This window comes from Malaclemys terrapin, chromosome 14 (assembly GCF_027887155.1).
Source record: "Malaclemys terrapin pileata isolate rMalTer1 chromosome 14, rMalTer1.hap1, whole genome shotgun sequence".
Taxonomy (NCBI): domain Eukaryota; kingdom Metazoa; phylum Chordata; order Testudines; family Emydidae; genus Malaclemys; species Malaclemys terrapin.
The window spans coordinates 36,633,873-36,653,790 of NC_071518.1; the positions used below are offsets into that span (position 1 = coordinate 36,633,873).

At 47.7% G+C, this 19,918-nt stretch overlaps 1 protein-coding gene across 1 annotated transcript; it reads left to right on the forward strand.

The window, feature by feature from the left end:
• Positions 1-3,461: 3,461 nt before the first annotated feature.
• On the forward strand, positions 3,462-18,922 carry LOC128848973 (cell surface A33 antigen-like). The gene is made up of 3 exons (XM_054049284.1): positions 3,462-3,537; positions 14,807-15,139; positions 18,543-18,922. The coding sequence occupies exons 1-3, from the start codon at positions 3,462-3,464 to the stop codon at positions 18,920-18,922; spliced, it is 789 nt and encodes a 262-aa protein (XP_053905259.1).
• Positions 18,923-19,918: the final 996 nt, after the last annotated feature.

The window sequence follows — 19,918 nt, forward strand, 5'->3', positions numbered from 1 at the left end:
AATAGTCCCAGCCCTGGTATCAGGCCGTACCCCCAAGGCTTCCTCCCTGGAGGCAAAGGTTTCATCCTCTTGGTCTACTCTGGTCCCAGCTGGGCCACGAAATAGCTCCCCTTCTGGGGGTTTCTCGCTGTCTGATTGTAAGGCAGTTCCTCAGTGGCCTATTGGAGGAATGGGGGAGATCCAGGCCCACCCACAACTCCGGGTCCCAGTCCAGAGATCTGGAGAAGAGCAGCCAGATGCCACCGTGTCTCTAACTATACAGCTTTCAATTCCCTGGGCCACTTTCCCATGGCCCCAGCCTTTGCCAAAGACTCACCCTCACCTCAGAGCTCATCTAAGTTCAGGCCCAGCAGCCAGCCAGGAGCCCTTTCTCGCTCCCCCAGTCCATGCCAGCACTGAGCTGTCTGTGGTGCTGCAGTTCCCTTTGGCCAGCCAGGAGCAACATGTGCACTCCTCTAGCTCCTCTTGCCTCTGTGCCTGCCTAACAACAGGGAAAAGTACAGGGAAAGAAAGAGACTCTGCCCCTTTATATGGTTCCCTGGAGTTTCAGAGCAGCACCACAAGCCCCTCAGTTCGCCATAGCAAAGGGACATCACACTGTGTTTATCCAGCTGCCAGACCGGCTTCCTTACACACCCTCATTTCCGACCTTGTGCAGCATGGCTCAGTGCGGGGAGAAGCCAGACCCCAGGGACGGGGAGAGGAGAATTTTCTCGTCTTCCAAGGGAGAGTGGACTGCTGGGACTAATCTTTTTCTCAGATAACTAGTGTCCACTTCCCCTTCCGGGACCTAACCCGCAAACTCCACCCCTGTTCTGTGCAGCTCCTCTTTGTAAGTGGATAGTAAAGGGGACGGGGTGGAGGGGGGGAGAGGGTGAAAACAAGAAGTATTGAAACTGAAGGGACAACGAAAACAGCTATTAGACAAACAACTGTACATTTTCTACAACGGTCCCACCCTCAACGGGAACTCTTCTAAACCCCCCCCCCCCTTTGTCCAGTCTGTGCAGCACCAGGACTGGGATTGTTCGTTAATAATCTGTTTTATGGTTTCTGCCAAAGGCATAATAATGGTTGATTGGAAATCAATAAAATCATTGATCTATAGTGCGTCTTGCTCAGTGGCCATTTAAGGACTGAAGTGGAGTCGGGTTTACAACCAGGAATGTAGCACCAGAGCGAGAGGGATATTGGGGTGTGGGGGGGGTCCACTGAAACTTACCAGTTCTAGGTTCTCCTTGGGCTTGTTGCGGGGGTGGGGCGGGTTCCTCAACCACCTTCTCTGGGTAGCAGTGCAGAATCACATGCTCCTCATCCTCCGGCTCTTCTGGGGCATCCTCTGCAGTTCCTGCTGCCTCCTCACCCTGGCCCCCATCAGCATCCCGTCAGCCAATGAGGCCGCAGGGCTGAGGAAGGAGTCGTGAGCTCTGGACTGGGAGCCCTTGACAGCGCCTGGTCCAGCTCGTCATAGAAGGGGCATGGACAATGACGAGGTCTCCCACAGCAACTGCTGGAGTCTTCTGCTCTCCACTGCAGGAGGAGCCTCAAGTGTTTGATGTGCTCCATGGCCCGCTCAATGCCCACCGGCTCCAGCCTCCCTGGAGATTCCTGATACAGGCGAATGTTCCTGCTGCTCCAGGCAGTCGGGGAGGAAGGTGTTCTCCAGCCACACACTGATCAGCAGCACCCACGCGTGGCCTGTGAGCCAGGTGGCTGCTCTTGGAACAGGATCCACGTTCCCCTGTACTGACCAAAGAGTGCAGCCGAAAGCTGTTCTGATGTGGTCAGCGCAGTTCATGTCTACAGGTTTAGTTTTGCAGAAGGGAACAGACCCTGATGAGATTTTCAAAAGCAAAGTTAAAACTGCCCCTCCATTTTGCTCACTCTTTGTAGTACAACCCCACTGCACCGCTCTTTGGGAATGACACCTGTATTTTACATGGTATAGTTGTTATTCTGGACCCAGATCCACACCCCCTCTGAGAGGATACAACTGGAATAGAAATGACTCAGACCTTGCCGAGGGAGATTGAGGGCCATGGACATTGCTGGTCGGATACTTTCAAACTTTGAGAAGGCCGGGTTATTGTAGAGTTTTACAGATAATATCTGTGTGATCTGAGAACATTCAGTGTGACAGAATAGGGAACTGGGCAGGGGATACTGGCAGCAAATTCACACGTGGAACAAAGAGTCAACAGATAAAAATACCATCCAGCAGAGGAGAGTTCATAAGGGACAGCGCGGAAAGGGGCCAGGGAGAGAGAGTGCAGCAATGGCTCTGGGGTTACTTCAGCCAATAAGCTGCAAGAACTAAGAGCACGGGCTGTTGTCGCAGCAGATCTGACACCTCCTCAATTAGGGACCCTGACAGTGCTGCCCAAGGAATTATGTCACAGCTGCCAAGAGGAAGGCAATGCAGAGGGCAAAAGGAAATCTCACAGTACTTCAGACAGACCAAGGCGAGATCTACACTAGTGGCTGTATTCCGTTTCTAGGCGTGTGGTTGTGCAATCACGCCGCATTGTCCCCCCAGAACCAAGTGTCTGCAGGCAAACAGAGAGTGAGGGAGCTAGGCCACCTGTCTCCATGGATGGATGAGTTTGTGGGGTTTGGCTCTTTCAGAGAAGCGAGTGTTTTGGGGGAAGGAGGGATGAACTATAATAAATCTTTTGGGGGAATTAAAGGGTGTAGAAAGGTAATGACTGTGTTATTGGTTTTGATCTGAGCATCATCATTGAAAATCAATTTACAGCATTTACTTCTTTTGACAGGTGTACACTAGAAACTCCTGCCGGTACAGCACTGTCACTGAGAGGTGTGATTTTTGTGAAGACGTTCTGTATCAGCAAAAGGCCCAGTGTAGATGCTCTACCAGCCGGAAAGTGCTGTGGCCAGTGTAGCTTATTTTGCTGAAGGAACTGGTGGAAGCTGTACTAGCAAGAGCACTTTCCCCCTGCTATAAGGTATATTCTGGACCCCTGATCCACTCCCACTCTGAGGGAATACAACTGGAAAACAAATGACTCAGACCTTGCCGAGGGAGATTCAGGGCCATGGACATTGCTGGTCTGATGCTTTCAAACTCTGAGAAGGCCGGGTTAGTGTAGAGTTTGATAGAGAAGAAAGGAAGTTTTAAAATTAATTCGACAGCAATATTTTCATACTCACCATGTGATTTGGGAACGACCACTGTGAGAGAATGTGAGAAAACACTAGGGAAGTGGGCAGGGGACACTAGCAGGAAACTGACATGTAGAACAATGAATCAGCAGATAAAAATACCATCGAGCAGAGGAGAGTTCGTAAGGGACAGCGCAGAAAGGGGCCGGGGAGAGAGAGTGCAGCAATGGTTCTGGGGTTACCTCAGCCAATGAGCTGCAAGAACTAAGAGCACCGGCTGTTTTAGCAGCAGATCTGACACCTCCTCAATTAGGGCCCCTGACAGCGCTGCCAGGGAAATGTTCTCGAAGGAACATGAGAGCCGGCTGGAAAGGCTCTCTCTGCTTTGGGCCCTTCTCCTGTCTCCGTGGCTGGGTGAGTTTGTGGGGTTTGGCTCTTTCAGAGAAGCGAGTGTTTCGGGGGCAGACGGGAGGAACTGGAACAAATCTTTCTGTGGAATTAAAGGGCGTAGAGAGGTAACGACTGTGTTATTAGTTTTGATCTGAGCATCATCACTGAAAACCAATTTACAGCATTTTCTTCTTCTGCCAGGTGTACACTAGAAACTCCTGCCGGTACAGCACTGTCACTGAGAGGTGTGATTTTTGTGAAGACGTTCTGTATCAGCAAAAGCCCCAGTGTAGATGCTCTACCAGCCAGAAAGTGCTGTGGGCAGTGTAGCTTATTTTGCTGAAGGAGCTGGTGGAAGCTGTACTAGCAAGAGCACTTTCCCCCCTGCTATGAGCTGTGTCTCCTCTAGGAGGGTTTGCCGGTGTAGTTAGAGTAGCAAAGGTTTTCTAGCACAGACCTGGCCATAGATTAAAAACAATGGACTGATCTGAATTCACGGCTGGCAGAACTCCACTGACGTCTGTGGGAACAAGTCTGTGGAGATGTTGGCCTCTGTGTCAGCAAAGCTGGTAAAGAAGCTGTTTTACGATCGCCCTAGATTCTGCCCCCCCTGCTCGTGCTGAGTAGCCCCATTGTGAATGATTCCACCTTGCCCAGCCCCCTTTTGCAGCTAACTCCAGGGTTCCCATCCCACTTCCCCTGCCAGCGCTCTAAGGCGGGTCCCAAACTTTTCCCTTTATTCCCCCTCTTACCTGTAATGGAATGTGTCTGCGCCTTCTCCAGGAACCGTGGTTGGGAGCCGCAGCTGGGAGTGGAGAGCCGAGCTGCAGGCGTGGTCAGGAGCTGAGGCCAGGGTCAGAGCTGCGGCTGGGGCCGTGGCTGGGAGTGGAGCCATGGCTCTGGCCGGGGCCGCAGCCAGGAGCAGGGCTGGGAGTTGGGTGCAGGAGTTGGGGGCTGAAGTCAGGGCTAGGGATGAGGGTAGGAGTGGACCCGCCACCGGGGGGTCCACTCCCTGACTCCCTCCCTGACCCCCATGGGGGCTGGCTTTAGCTCCCCCGTATCCTCCTCCAATGGTCCTGTACAGTTTGGGGACCCCTGCCCTAAGGACTCCATCACAGGCTCCCTGACCTCAATACCGCCCCTCCTTGGGACTAGTTTATAATCACAGACATAGTGCATTGACCTGCAGGGGCGGCCCTAGACTAGCTGCCAGCAACTGGCTCCCTAGGCGAACCATGCAATCAGCGCCCCCCAACCCCAAACCCCAAGGGCAGATCTAGGCTGAGGTATTTGGTAAACTGGGAAACATTTTGCCCCTTTTTTCCTTTTAATGTTTTTTAACCAATGTTTCTGAGATCAGATAAAATAGAGACATGAAATTTTCAGAATAGATTTGTACACAACAGCTAGATGATATTCCAGTCCAATTCCAAATAAAAATGCATTAAAATGTTAATTATAAGTTTTATTATTGCAAATCCAAAATCATCCATTACGCTATCCTGCTTTAACCGCCATTACCACCACATCCAATATAGAAAGAAATAAGAAAACTCTTCAATTAACTTTAACCTGTACAGAAGCTCCCCGACTTCCACAAGCATTCCATTCCGGAATGCCTTGCATAAGTTGGATTTTGCATAAGTCGGGAACATATTTCCAACAATTATGCCAAAAAAAAAAAAAAAAGCTTATGGAATTTACGGAACTTTTCCCGTAAGTGCGGATTTCCATAAGTTGGGTTTGCATAACCCAGGGGGCGTCTGTATTTACACTCCAAATAAAAAACACTCTGTGTTCTTAAAACATGACTTTTCTTGCTTTAGGTTTTGAAAATTCAGTCACTAGTTCTTTTAGATCCAGTTTTCCAGCTATTTCATGCTCTATTGACATTGTGGCACCATTGTTGAACGCAGATATGTTTTTATTAATTTTAACTTCGAGAAGCTACGTTCCCCACTAGCTACGGAAACTGGCAAAGTTAAAAGAATGCGTAGAGCTATAAAAATGTTTGGAAAACTGTCTGTGAGTTTATTTTCCCAAACTTCAGTACTTCTTCAGGAGTGGAATGTTTTTTAAGTCGTCTTAAAAAAGCCTGAAGCTCACTACACAAATCTGTAGCATCAATATGTTTTGAATGCCAACTCCAGTTTTATACAAAAGTCTCTTATCTGTTTTGCTGTTTTCTTTTGCAAGCTGTGGATATCATATAGAAAGCCAAATACTGACTCTAGCTGCTGCATCTGTTGAAATCTTTCATCAACTGAGTGAATAGCAGTATCTAGAACTGCGAAGTAGAAATTCACTTTGAACCTGGAATGGGTTCCCTAGGGAGGTGGTGGAATCTCCTTCCTTGGAGGTTTTTAAGGTCAGGCTTGACAAAGCCCTGGCTGGGATGATTTAGTTGGGAATTGGTTCTGCTTTGAGCGGGGGGTTGGACTAGATGACCTCCTGAGGTCCCTTCCAACCCTGATAGTCTATGATTCTATGAACCTTTGTTTTGGGTTCTATGGGTGTGTTTCGTCCTTCTTACAAAAACTGCTGTTTCTTTTGCCGAATGCGAACTGGCTCTGGTTCAAATTCTGTTGGAAAGTCTATTTCTTCAGCAAGCTCGAGAGAAGCTACTGGTGTTCTTTCAAACCCTTCATCACTTCTGAATTCCTCCAGAATATTTTTAGTTTGCTGCAGTTTTTTAATAGCAGGATGTATGTTCAAGTTCTTTCCCTGAAGCTGCTTACTAGTGAGGTGAATCCCGAAAAGGATATTATACCACAAAATGAGTGAAGTCACAAATTTCAACTTGGAAAGGCCATTTGCAAGAGCCTCTGCATCTGAACATGCCGTATTGCCAGATGATCCAGTAAAGGTAGTATCAGAAATTTCAATTAGGGCATCATAAATGTAACCCTTCTGCCCATCTGATTTGGCAGCAATAAGGGCCGGGTTCAGTATCTAGGGGTTTTGTTTCAATAAAACCGGCTCCCAGTGATCTGGGACAATAACATACCACCCCCTGGGCCCCTCTAAGAGGCAATACTTCCCCTCTCGCAAGCACGGAGTCTGAGTGTAGCAGAAAATGTTTAACAACATGAGGTAAACGACATCAGTATTAAATTGGAAAAACACCACAAACAGGATTTATAACACAAACCATGAGCAAAAGACCCACCCCAGCAAATTGGGCCGTGTCCTTTCCCTTTGGTTCTTGAATCCAGCAACCCAAAAATCACCCAAAGTCCCCAAAGTCCAATGCCCCAAAAGTCTCGAGTCTAGGAACCCAAAAATCACCCAAAGTCCCCAAAGTCCAACGCCCCAAAAGTCTCGAGTCTAGGAACCCAAGAATCACCCAAAGTCCCAAAAGTCCAACAAGCCAAAAGTCTCTGCCCCTGGTCAGTGCAGCCCCAGAGTTCAAAAGTTTATCTGCAGGGTTTTACCCCCCCAGCCTGGGTGGAAATGCAGGGGGGGGGGAAAGAGGGGCACGCAGGGTGTTAAGGGGCACCATACGTGGTCCGAGGCCGACTGCCCACCTCTCCGTGGGGTTCCGCTGCAGCCTTCACCACGAGCCGCTCCTGCCGCCCCACGAACTGCTCTGCTCTACCAGCCGCTCCGCTCCACTCTGTTCCTCCAGCCATCCCTGCAAACTGCTCAGCTCCACTCTGCTCCGCTCGCCGTTCCGTGGGCTGCTCCACCAGCCGTCCCGCAAACAGCTCAGCTCCGCTCCAATCACCGTTTTGTGGGCCGCTCTAGCCGTCCCACAAACTGCTCTGCTCTGCCAGTCGCTTAGCAATATAGCTTCAGGCTCCCCCGCTACTTAACACAGCACTCAATGATCTCAGCTCTTAGTAACTTTAGCTCTTTAGTGATTTCAGCCTGTAGTAGGGGAGCCCCAGTGCTAGTGCACCATTGGCCCAAAGTGAATTCCACATAGCAGCCTGTAACTAGACTCTCAATAGAATCAAAATTAGCTCTGCTATTCAACAGTGGAGAGGAGGTGGTGCAATTGGTGTTTCAGGCCCTCAGAGAGGGGGAGGGGGGTCATAATATCAGGTACAAATACCTGTCCCCATCCTCTCTTAATTCACTGGGTTTTGGAACCCATGCCCCTTGTCTAGTGAGTGCTACTTAGTTAATGGTGAGTCCTCTGTCATACAACAGTTCCACTGGCCTTGATTCACATAATCAGGGTAACAACACTTTATTCTTCCTGCCCCAATAACAGAGGAACTGGGGATCCCACACCAGCCAAAGTAACCACTTTTGGTTGCTGTGGGCTCATGCTAGGCGGGTGGGTGTGCCTATGCAAACAAGATCAGCCCCTGAAGTTCTTTTTCCACACTCGCCATAATTCACCACCAGATGTCAGGGTAGAGCTCATCCTGACTCTGCTTACATAAATGTTTCCAAGTTCATAGCAAAGAGGTTTCAAAGCATCAACCCGACTCTCCATCTTGTCTGACTAAGTGGTTTCACAGTTAAAGAATTAACATGGCGAGTCAGAATCTCCCAATGGCATGTTGAGCCTGAGAAAAACACATAAACACATTGCACCAGGTCAAAGAAACTGCTTGCCTTCAAACAGCATCTAGCAGCATCATTGACAACCAAATTCAGAGAATGCGCACTGCAAGGAATGAAAAAGGCCCTAGGATTGATTTCCATCATTCTCCTTTGCACACCATTGTCTTTACCCTTCATATTACTACCATTATAATGTCTTGGCCACGTAAGTTTTCAACAGATAATGACATTGCTTCAAGCTCTTGTAGAATAGTTTCAGTCATAAATGCTCCAGTCGTCTCCTTCAGTGGTACGAAATCCAAAAAATGTTCCTTTATGAGCACTTCAACATCATCTTCATCTGCAGTCTTTTCCATATCCACGAAACGAATGATCATCGTCATTTGTTCACCATGACTCACATCTGGTGTACAGTCCAGTATTACTGAAAACTATTGTGCAGAATGGGTGGCTTCTACAATTTTATTTTTAATGGCATTTGCCAGGATTTGAATCAGTTAATTCTGCATATTTTTTCCTAAGTAATGAACCTGTGTTTCATGATCAGTTATTTTACGTAGATGCTCTTTCATGACTGGATAAAACAAAGCTAGGTATTCAACAAATTTTAAAAAGTTTCCATTACCTGGAGTCTATAATTTTTCATTTCTATTTTGGCCGCAGAATGCTAAATTTTGCCCACCGAGAACTCTCACTAAAGTAATCAGATGCTCTATATCAGGGTTGGAAGGGAACTCAGGAGGTCATCTAGTCCAACCCCTTGCTCAAAGCAGGACCAATTCCCAACTAAATCATCCCAGCCAGGGCTTTGTCAAGCCTGATCTTAAAAACCTCTAAGGAAGGAGATTCTACCACCTCCCTAAGTAACCCATTCCAGTGCTTCACCACCCTCCTAGTGAAAAAGTTTTTCCTAATATCCAACCTAAATCTCCCCCACTGCAACTTGAGACCATTACTCTTTGTTCTGTCATCTGGTACCACTGAGAACAGTCTAGATCCACCCTCTTTGGAACCCCCTTTCAGATAGATGAAAGCAGCTATCAAATCCTCCCTCATTCTTCTCTTCTGCAGACTAAACAATCCCAGTTCCCTCACCCTCTCCTCATAAGTCATACGCTCCAGACCCCTAATCATTTTTGTTGCCCTCCGCTGGACTCTTTCCAATTTTTCCACATCCTTCTTGTAGTGTGTGGCCCAAAACTGGACACAGTACTCCAGATGAGGCCTCACCAATGTCGAATAGAGGGAAATGATCACGTCCCTCGATCTGCTGGCAATGCCCCTACTTATACAGCCCAAAATGCCATTAGCCTTCTTGGCAACAAGGGCACACTGTTGACTCATATCCAGCTTCTCGTCCACTGTAACCCCTAGGTCCTTTTCTGCAGAACTGCTGCCTAGCCATTCGGTCCCTAGTCTATAGCAGTGCATGGGATTCTTCCGTCCTCAGTGCAGGACTCTGCACTTGTCCTTGTTGAACCTCATCAGGTTTCTTTTGGCCCAATCCTCTAATTTGTCTAGGTCCCTCAGTATCCTATCCCTACCCTCCAGTGTATCTACCACTCCTCCCAGTTTAGTGTCATCTGCAAACTTGCTGAGAGTGAAATCCACGCCATCCTCCAGATCATTAAAGAAGACATAGAACAAAACTGGCCCCAGGACCGACCCTTGGGGCACTCTGCTTGATACCAGCTGCCAACTAGACATCGAGCCATTGATCACCACCCGTTGAGCCCAACGATCTAGCCAGCTTTCTATCCACCCTGTAGTCCATTCATCCAGCCCATACTTCTTTAACCTGCCGGCAAGAATACTGTGGGAGACCGTATCAAAAGCTTTGCTAAAGTCAAGGAATAACACATCCACTGCTTTACCCTCATCCACAGACCCAGTTATCTCCTCAATGAAGGCAATTCGTTGCCAATAGTCTTCTTTTTCCTTGATCACATATAAATTTTCTGCATCGATAGTATTTCCTTTTTTCAATCGTAATTCAAGTTCTTTCCAATTTTGAAAACATTCCAAATGTTCTGTACTTCTTTCATGTGAAGAGAGAATTGAAGATATGTTTTTCCAGTCCTTCGAACCATTTTCAGTAAGTGATGTACCAACTGCTTGATTTCTAAACAACTTGTAGCAAAAGCAAAAACACAGAATCCTTCGACACTGAATATTGTAACCAGTTTCAATGAATTTCTTCCCCATTAATGAGTTTCCTCTTGTAATGCTGAGCAGAGAATTTTCTTTTATTTCCATCCTTAGGGAAGGGAAATTCATGAACTTGTTTGGGTCCATATTCCATGAGAATTTGCTGCACACTGTCAGCACATTTGGGCTATGAAGCTGGGTCCCCATACTGTAACTTGTTTGTAACTTCCTCATCCTTTCTTCCTTCTACTTCATTTACTTCAATTTCTGCATAGAATCATAGACTTTAAGGTCAGAAGGAACCATTATGATCATCCAGTCTGACCTCTGCACAATGCACACCACAGAATCTCACCCATCCACTCCTGTATCAAACCTATGTCTGAGCCACTGAAGTCCTCAAATCATGGTTTAAAGACTTCAAGGTGCAGAGAATCTTCCAGCAAGTGACCCGTGCCCCACGCTGCAGAGAAAGGCAAAAAACCCCCAGGGCTTCTGCCAATCTGCCCTGGAGGAAAATTCCTTACCGACCTCAAATATGGTGAGCAGCTAAACCCTGAGCATGGGGACAAGACTCACCAGCCAGACACCCAGGAAAGAATTCTCTGTAGTAATTCAGATCCCACCCCATCTAACATTCCATCACAGGCCATTGGGCATATTTACCGCTAATAGTCAAAGACCAATTAATTGCCAGAATTAGGCTATCCCATCATACCATCCTTTCCATAAACTTATCAAGCTTAGTCTTGAAGCCAGATATGTCTTTTGCCCCCACTGCTCCCCTTGGAAGGCTGTTCCAGAACTTCACTCCACTGATGGTTAGAAACCTTCATCTAATTTCAAGTCTAAACTTCCTGATGGCCAGTTTATATGCATTTATTCTTGTGTCCACATTGGTACTGAGCTTAAATAATTCCTCTCCCTCCCTGGTATTTATTCCTTTGATATATTTATAGACAGCAATCATATCTCCCCTCAGATCTCTTTTGGTTAGGCTAAACAAGCCGAGCTCTTTGAGTCTCCTTTCATAAGACAGGTTTTCCATTTCTCGGATCATCCTAGTAGCCCTTCTCGGTACCTGTTCCAGTTTGAATTCATCCTTCTTAAACATGGGAGACCAGAACTGCACACAGTATTCCAGATGAGGTCTCACCAGTGCCTTGTATAACAGTACTAACACCTCCTTATCTCTACTGGAAATACCTTGCCTGATGCATCCAGTTCCCTCAGCCTCTCCTCATAAGTCATGTGCTCCAGCCCCCTAATCATTTTTGTTGCCCTCCGCTGGACTCTTTCCAATTTTTCCACATCCTTCTTGTACTGTGGGGCCCAAAACTGGACATAGTGCTCCAGATGAGTATAAGGGCTCAGGGAGGAGCTGGGTCAGAGTCTCTCTCCAGCCTTGGAGAGAGAAGGACGTAGCTGCCTGGGAATAGGGTCCTTGATGCAGAGCAGTGCTGGGGAAAGGGAGGAGGAGCTAGGGAGCTCCAGCCTGGCAACTCCCCAGGCTGAGGCCTTGACAGAGGCCTATGCAGGTACTGGGGCTGGGAGGTGCAGCCCGGGATTAGGCAGAGGCAGCTGGTCCAATCTCCTTGCCAATGATGAGTGGCCTCTACAGACTGCAGTTTGCCCCAGTGAACGGGGGCTAGATGATGACTGGCAGTAGCCACTGAGGCAAGGGGGGCGTAGTGGGTTGGGGGTTCCCCTGGGAGGGGAGATCCAGAGCGTAGGGACAGATGGGGTGGGCAGAACCCCAAGGTAAGGGGCACTGAGGTCTGGGAGGGACACGGGGGCCTGGCAGGCAAGACACCGGCCACCAGGAGGCACTCCAAGTGCTGGACGAGGTAATTCCCGAATGACCAGCAGGAAGTGCCACACCGGTGAGTCTCGACCCTGTTACAGGTCCCACAGGGATCAGTTCTGGGTCCAGTTCTGTTCAATATCTTCATCAATGATTTAAATAATGGCATAGAGAGTGCACGTATAAAGCTTGCAGATGATACCACTCTGGGAGGGGTTGCAACTGCTTTGGAGGATAGGATCAAAATTCAAAATGATTTGGACAAACTGGAGAAATAGCATGAAATTCAATAAGGACACTTAGGAAGGAACAATCAGTTGCACACATACAAAATGGGAAATGACTGCCTAGGAAGGAGTACTGCAGAAAGGGATATGGGAGTCATAGGGGATCACAAGCTAAATATGAGTCAACACTGTAACGCTGTTGCAAAACAAGTGAACATCATTCTGGGATGTATTAGCAGGAGTGCTGTAAGCAAGACACAAGAAGTAATTTTTCCACTGTACTCTTCGCTGATTAGGCCTCAACTGGAGTATTGGGTCCAGTTCTGGGTGCCACATTTCAGGAAGGCTGTGGACAAATTGGAGAAAGTCCAGGAAGAGCAACAAAAATTATTAAAGGTCTAGAAAATATGACCTATGAGGGAAGATCGAAAAACTTGGGTTTGTTTAGTCTGGACAAGAGAAGACTGAAGTGGGGGGACACATGATAACAGTTTTCAAGGACATAAAAGGTTGTTACAAGGGGGAGGGAGTAAAATTGTTCTCCTTAACCTCTGAGGATAGGACAGGAAGCAATGGGCTTAAATTGCAGCAAGGACAGTTTAGGTTGGAGATTAGGAAAAACTTCCTAATGGTGAGTGGTTAAGCACTGGAATAAATTGCCTAAGGAGGTTGTGGAATCTCCATCATTGGGAATTTAAGAGCAGGTTAGACAAACACCTGTTATGGATGGTCTGGATAATACTTAGTCCTGCCATGAGTGCAGGGGACTGGACTAGATGACCTCTCGAGGTCCCTTCCAGTTCTATGATTCTGTGAGGGGCTTGGGGAGCCTTCATGCAGTTTAGCTGGGTGTGGGTCTCCACATGCTGATGATAAGTGATCACAGCCCCTGGAGGGATTTACTGCTGCTCACTGGCATAGCTCTGTGAGAGAGACGGCCCAGACTGGAGAGTCAAGGGGGGACAGCAGTCCCAGAGTTCCAGGACCTTTATCAACCAAACTCGTCATCCAAAATATTATATCAAGTTTGTTTGTCTGGGATTAAAGTCAGACTAACCAGCTGAGAGTTGTCCAAGTCATCCCATTTACCGTTTTAAATACTGGCAGAACATTAGCTTTCCCCCCGTCCTCTGGAACTTCCCCATTGTACCAGGATTTATTAAAAACAATACAGTTCAGCAAGCTCCTCGGCCAATTCTTTTAATACTCTTGGGTGCAAGTTATCCAGTCCTGCCGGTTAAAGAAGTGCTTCCCTGTAACATTGCTAGTGTACATCCTGCCTAGTTACTGATCGAATAGAAAGTATTTCATCAGCACTGTAAGATAGGAATACATCGTCCTGCTCGTTGTTCTGCAGAGTGCTATGCTCGTTAGCAGTACTGCTTAATAATAACTAATACTAATTAGGGGGAGGTAATGTGGTCTAATGCATAGGCAGGACCAGCAGCGGGGTGGGCTTTCACGGGCTGTAGCCACCCCAAAAAGTGCCTTAGTTCCCCGTATCAGCTGCTGCTCTCCAGCTGCCCAGCTCTCAAGGCAGAGTGGAGAGAGCAGTGGCTGCTGGCCGGGCGCTCAGCTCCAGCAGCAGCAGAGAAATAAGCCTGAGTGAGGGACCAGGGGGCCTGAGACCAGCCCCTGGCCCCTGTCCTCGCTCGCCAGGGCACACTGCCCAGGGCAGGTGGAGGGTTCAGGGCTCCCCTCAGCAGACCAGACTGACCTGCTCCAGCTCAGGGTCCTGGGCCCCGGCCCCACAGTCACTGCTCCCCAAGGACTCTGCTGGCCCTGGAGTCAGATCCCCCCACGTGGGCAGCTCTTACTGGCTGAACAACCAGCGCCCCACACTGCCCGATTCCTGCCTCTGACCTGGCCAGTGGGGCTCTACGGGTGGTTGAGGACTCTAGCTGCAATGGGAATAAATAACAACGTGAATTGTCCTTTCCTTCCATCTCAGATTTTTTCCTCACCTCATTGCCTTTTTCTTTGTCTATTTTACTTCCCCTTTCCTTAGACCCCTACATCTTTCTATCCCTCTCCCCTGCTTTGCACACACTCTCTCTCTTTCCCATCCTTTCTTTTCCACTCCCAGCTCTCTCTTTCCCTCAGTCTTCTCCCCCCTCCACCTTCCTTTTGTCTCTCCTCTCCCATCTCTAGCTCCCTTCTTTGAGCCCTCCCCCCAAGTCTCTGGTTGGCCCATTGTTGTTGAGATTTGCCTCCCTGGAGCAGACACCACCGTGGGGCCTGCAGGCCCAATTCCCTGCATCTGGGCTTCTCTCTAGATCCCTAGGAGCCACCAGTGCTCTCTCGCTGACACTTAGGGAGAGGCCCCCTGGAGCCCGTACGGCAGGCTGGAGCCAGTGGGGCAGGCCGGCTAACAGTACCAGTGGGGCCTGTGTAAACTGCCCAGTCTGAGCCCTCCCCACTCACTGCTCTGAACTTCATGCCGTGACCTTCAGCAGAGAGTTCCTGCTCAGGCACTTGGCTTCCTTGTAGAGAAATGGAAACATTCTGCAGTGGATCATTTGCAAACAATTTTGTTTGATTTAATTCTTCCTCCATTGCAATAATGTAAATAGTGACACTGAACTTTGTGTTTCAGGAGCTGCAGAAAATACTGCTCCTGTCTTTGGGGTGAATCAGACACCCCCTTCTATCCGTGCAATGGAAGGGTCAGAGTTCACCATCGAGTGTACATTCAACTCAAGCAATAACTCTATCAAGTGGTTTGTTGAATGGAATAAAACCAGAAACTATGTAACAGAAAAGTTATCCAATGGAACAGATCGAATCAGATTATCAGCAGATATAGAAAAGAGGTCTCTTTCCCTCACTGTGAAGAAAGCTGATGTCACTGATTCTGGAACCTACGTATGTTGGGTTGGGAACAAGGATGGGACATCTCGTGGGAATGGAACCCAAGTGACCATCGATGGTAAATACCAGCATTTCCTTCTCTGTTCTACAAAACCCTTCCGGGGAGCTCAGGACACTGGCCTGGTTCCAGACAGCTGGGGCAGGTGGTGCTGGGGGAGATGGAGCAGCACAAAGTGTAAAGGGCAGAGCTGTGGGGAAAACTGGGGGACATTCTGTGGTACATACAATGGTCCTGATCCTGCATTCCACTGATTTCTGTGGGGGGTTTTGTCTGCACAAGGAATGCAGGGTCAAGCCCCATATATTCAAAAACTGTTTTGAGATGAAGTGTGAGGGGAGGTTTCTAATTGGCTAAGCTTGTGAGGCCTTACACACAATTTGAAAGACAAGGTGGGTGAGGGGATATCTTCTATTGGACCAACTTCTGTCGGTGAGAGAGACAAGCTTTCAAGCTTACGCAGAGCTCTTCTTCAGCTCTTGGAAACTCAGGTCTGGTCTACACTACAGACCTACGTCGCCATAACTACGTTGATAGGGGTGTGAAAAATCCACACATCTGAGCGACGTAGTTAGTTACACCAACCGAACCTCCTGTGTAGACAGTGGTGCAGCTGGGCCGATGCAGTGTTTTAAGTATAGACGGGTCCTTATTCAGAGTGTCACCGGGAAATACAAAGTAGAACGGCTGGTTTAGCATAAGCAGTTAACACATATTTCAAGTGACCATTCGAGGCAGGGTGGCCTGTTAACACTTCTGCAGTCATAGGACAAAAAGCGGGGTTAGGGGGTTACAGATTGTTGTAATAAGCCATAAATCCAGTGTCTGTTCAGTCCATGATTTTTAGTGTCTAGCAGAGTTATGAATTTAAGCTCCCAGGCTCGTTGTTTGAAAGTGTTGTGCAGGCTTCCTTTGAGGATGATTCATAGATTCTAGGACTGGAAGGGACCTCGAGAGGTCATCGAGTCCAGTCCCCTGCCCTCATGGCAGGACCAAATACTGTCTAGACCATCCCTGATAGACATTTATCTAACCTACTCTTAAATATCTCCAGAGATGGAGATTCCACATCCTCCCTAGGCAATTTATTCCAGTGTTTAACCACCCTGACAGTTAGGAACTTTTTCCTAATGTCCAACCTAAACCTCCCTTGCTGCAGTTTAAGCCCATTGCTTCCTGTTCTATCCTTAGAGGCTAAGGTGAACAAATTTTCTCCCTCCTCCTTATGACATTCTTTTAGATACCAGAAAACTGCTATCATGTTCCCTCTCAGTCTTCTCTTTTCCAAACTAAACAAACCCAATTCTTTCAGCCTTCCTTCATAGGTCATGTTCTCAAGACCTTTAATCATTCTTGTTGCTCTTCTCTGGACCCTCTCCAATTTCTCCACATCTTTCTTGAAATGCGGTGCCCAGAACTGGACACAATACTCCAGTTGAGGCCTAACCAGCGTAGAGTAGAGTGGAAGAATGACTTTTCGTGTCTTGCTCACAACACATCACTTAATGCATCCCAGAATCATGTTTGCTTTTTTTGCAACAGCATCACACCGTTGACTCATATTTAGCTTGAGGTCCACTATACCCCCTAGATCCCTTTCTGCCATACTCCTTCCTAGGCAGTCTCTTCCCATTCTGTATGTGTGAAACTGAGTGATGAGAACCACTCTGTATCTGACCTGTGAGACGTATTCCCCACAGGAGAAAGGGTGGTTTTGTCTTGTATCATTTTCCTGTGCGAGTTCATTCAAGAGCATCGTGATTGTCTGATTTCACCCACATCGTTGTTACTGGGGCATTTAGTGCACTGGATGAGGTACCCCACACATTGTGATAGGCTTGTGTAGGATCCGTGGATTTTGAAAGGTGAGTTGGGGGTGTTGATCATTGTAGCAGTGGAGATATGTAGCAGATTTTGCATCTGTTGTTCTGGCAGGATCTGGTGCTGCTTTGAGTTGGTGTGTCCTTGTCTGTGGGGAGCTTGCTTCTGATGATTCCCTTGGAGAGGCTGGCAGGTTGTTTGAAGGTCAGAAGTGGGGGTTCAGGGAAGACTTGTTTCAGGATGTGGTCCCCATCGAGTATGGGTTATAGTTTGTTTGATGATAGCCCGTAGGGGTTCCAGTGTAGTGTGGTAGGTAGCAACTGGTGTGCAGTCAGAGGAGGTTTTATTTCTGTATTCAAGCATGTTCTCTCAGGGTATTTGGACAGTCAATTCCATGAAGCAATCTACTTCTCTAGTAGGATATCCTTGTTTCGTGCAGGCGGTTTTGAATGCGTTAAGGTGTGTATCCCAGACTTTCTCCTAGGAGCATATTCTGTGCTATATGAGTGCTGGGCTGTAGATTACAGATTTTTTTGGTTGTTTGGGGTGGTTACTGGGTTTATGACGTTAGGTGTGGTGATCTGTGGGTCTCTTGTCTAGGGCTGTCTGTGGGGTTCTATTGTTGAAGCTGATGGTGGTGTCCAGGAAGTTGATGCTAGTGTGGGAGTGTTCCACAGAGAGCTTAATGGCTGGATGGCTGGGTGGTGGTTGTTGAAGTTGGGGTGGAAATCCACGAAAGTGGAGTCAAATCTGTAGTAGATTTGGTGAATCAGTTCTCTTCAGTTCATTGGCATTTTCAGTCTAAGGTAAGTTTTGCCAGAACATTTGCAATCAGCTCCACTGTACATGGATGCAGTGCGAGAGCCCCTGAGCCAAAGAATTTAAACACTAAACAGACAAGACAGACAAAGGGGGGAGAACGGGCAGACATCCTATCAGAAGATTGGGAAGTGAGATGCAGAGAAATTAAAGGACGAAACCCACACAGGGCTTTAGGCCCTTAAATCCAGCATCTGGGGGCCATGGAGATCATCAAAACCCCTGCTCAGCTGCCGCTTAGCCCTGGAGCTGCAGAAGTTTCCACCAGTAAAACCAGCGCTAAAGACTTGCTGACACTCTCTCGCTATGCTGTAAGCACAGCCCTGCCCTGAATAACGGTTGCACCCTGATCCTCACTCCCCTGCCTTACCAGCAGAAGTGCATCACTTCTCAGAACTGCCCATTGCACGTCCTTCAGGGAATCCCATTTTTCTGTAATGAAGGAGAATTGGCCACCCTCTCTCTTGCCCTGCATTGGGCTGGTGGAGGGAAATAGGTCTCAAGAAGGGTTTGAATGTAAGGAATTTGGCAGGCGTGTCAGGCATACACAAGGTTCGGGTACGATGTCACATTGCTGGAGGGGGTTTGTCTAGACTGAAGCTTCTGGGGTTACCTGCTCACTAAACAGAGCAGAAAAGTCTTGACATGCACAATACAGCTCTATATGGGGCCAAACGAAAGAACATCCGTTTAAACTCTTAACAAGCAGGGGAAACTAAATAGCAGGACTGGAGAGATTCATTTTGTACATCTCCCCTTGTCTGCTGGCACATTGAACTGTTTCTCAATGAAGGTACCATCATCTGTGTTTCTCTTTCTGAAGAAATTACCGACCTGATGGTGAATCAAACCCCAACCAGTGTCAATGATTTAGAAGGCTCAGAACTTACCATGAAGTGTACATTCAAGACAGTCAATAACCACAGCACCATGTATGTGCGATGGTATAAGTATGGGACTGAGGGACCAAAGAAAGAGCTGGTGAATGACAGCGATGTGATCACAACTGTGCATTTGGACAATGGGTTTGCCTCTCTCACTTTGAAGAATGCAAATTCATCTAATACAGGAACCTATGTGTGTGAGGTGGGGATCACAGCAAGGAACCTCTCTGGGAATGGACCAGGAACCCAAGTGAACATTGAGAGTAAGTGCCAGAATTTCCTACCTGATCTTCTTGGGGAAATGGGGGTGAGCGAGTGAGAACAAGAACACATGTCTCCTGGAAGGTGTTGAGTGTCTTCAGTTCCACCTTCAATGGGAGCTGAGGGTGCTCCACGCCTGCCCAGAAGCACTAAACTCCTTGCAAGATAGAGCCCTGCAGGACGGTATTAAGGGGGAACAATGTTTCCATGTTAGATCCTTTACAGCCAAATGTTTCACATGGCCTCAAATTAGTCTCTGAACATATGCTTGCCCATGTCGCATACACACATATTGGTATGATCAAAGCCTGCCTGCGTGCCTGGAATCTGGAATTTGTGAGAGATAAAAGGGTAGTTAGACATGAATTTATGTCTGATTTGTAGATGGGTGAAACCTGGGGCTGCTTCTTATGTCAGATCCGGTTCACATAAGGATCCATATTGCAGGAGGCAACTTCTCCAGACTGAACATTTGGGGGCGAGGGAGGTGGGATGGTTTCCTGGTCTTACCAGGCATCATAAAGCTATGAGTGGAACTAAGTGAAAGCATCACGTTAACCTCTGATAAGCAGGGAATGTTAAATGGACAGGCTGGGAAAAGGACACAAAATACTGGAGGGGGAGACATTTATTTTAATATATCCCCAGTCAACAGCCATTTACAGGTGCGACTTTGGTAAAAATGGCGGTGGAAATGGAACCAGAGTGACCATCCATGGTAAATAGCAGCATTGTCCTCTCAGATCTTCACTGTATTTCCTAGGGAAGAATAAGGACTAGGAAAGGAAGAGCTAATGCTAATACTAATGATATTGATGGGACAGGAGTTGCTGGCAAACAGAAGGAGAAGGCAAAGCTATGGAGAGATTTGCAGTGAGAAGTCAGTGATTCCTGGTGGCTTTCCAGATCCTGCCCATCTTTTTTTTTTTTTTTTTTTTTGTCATCCAAGTACTTGCAACCCCCCACCCCCACCTTCCTGATGTCCCTCGCACAGCAGTACAGCATTGCTGCCCACCAGAATTCTCTGAGCCACTGGGTGATGGGTGAATCGCAA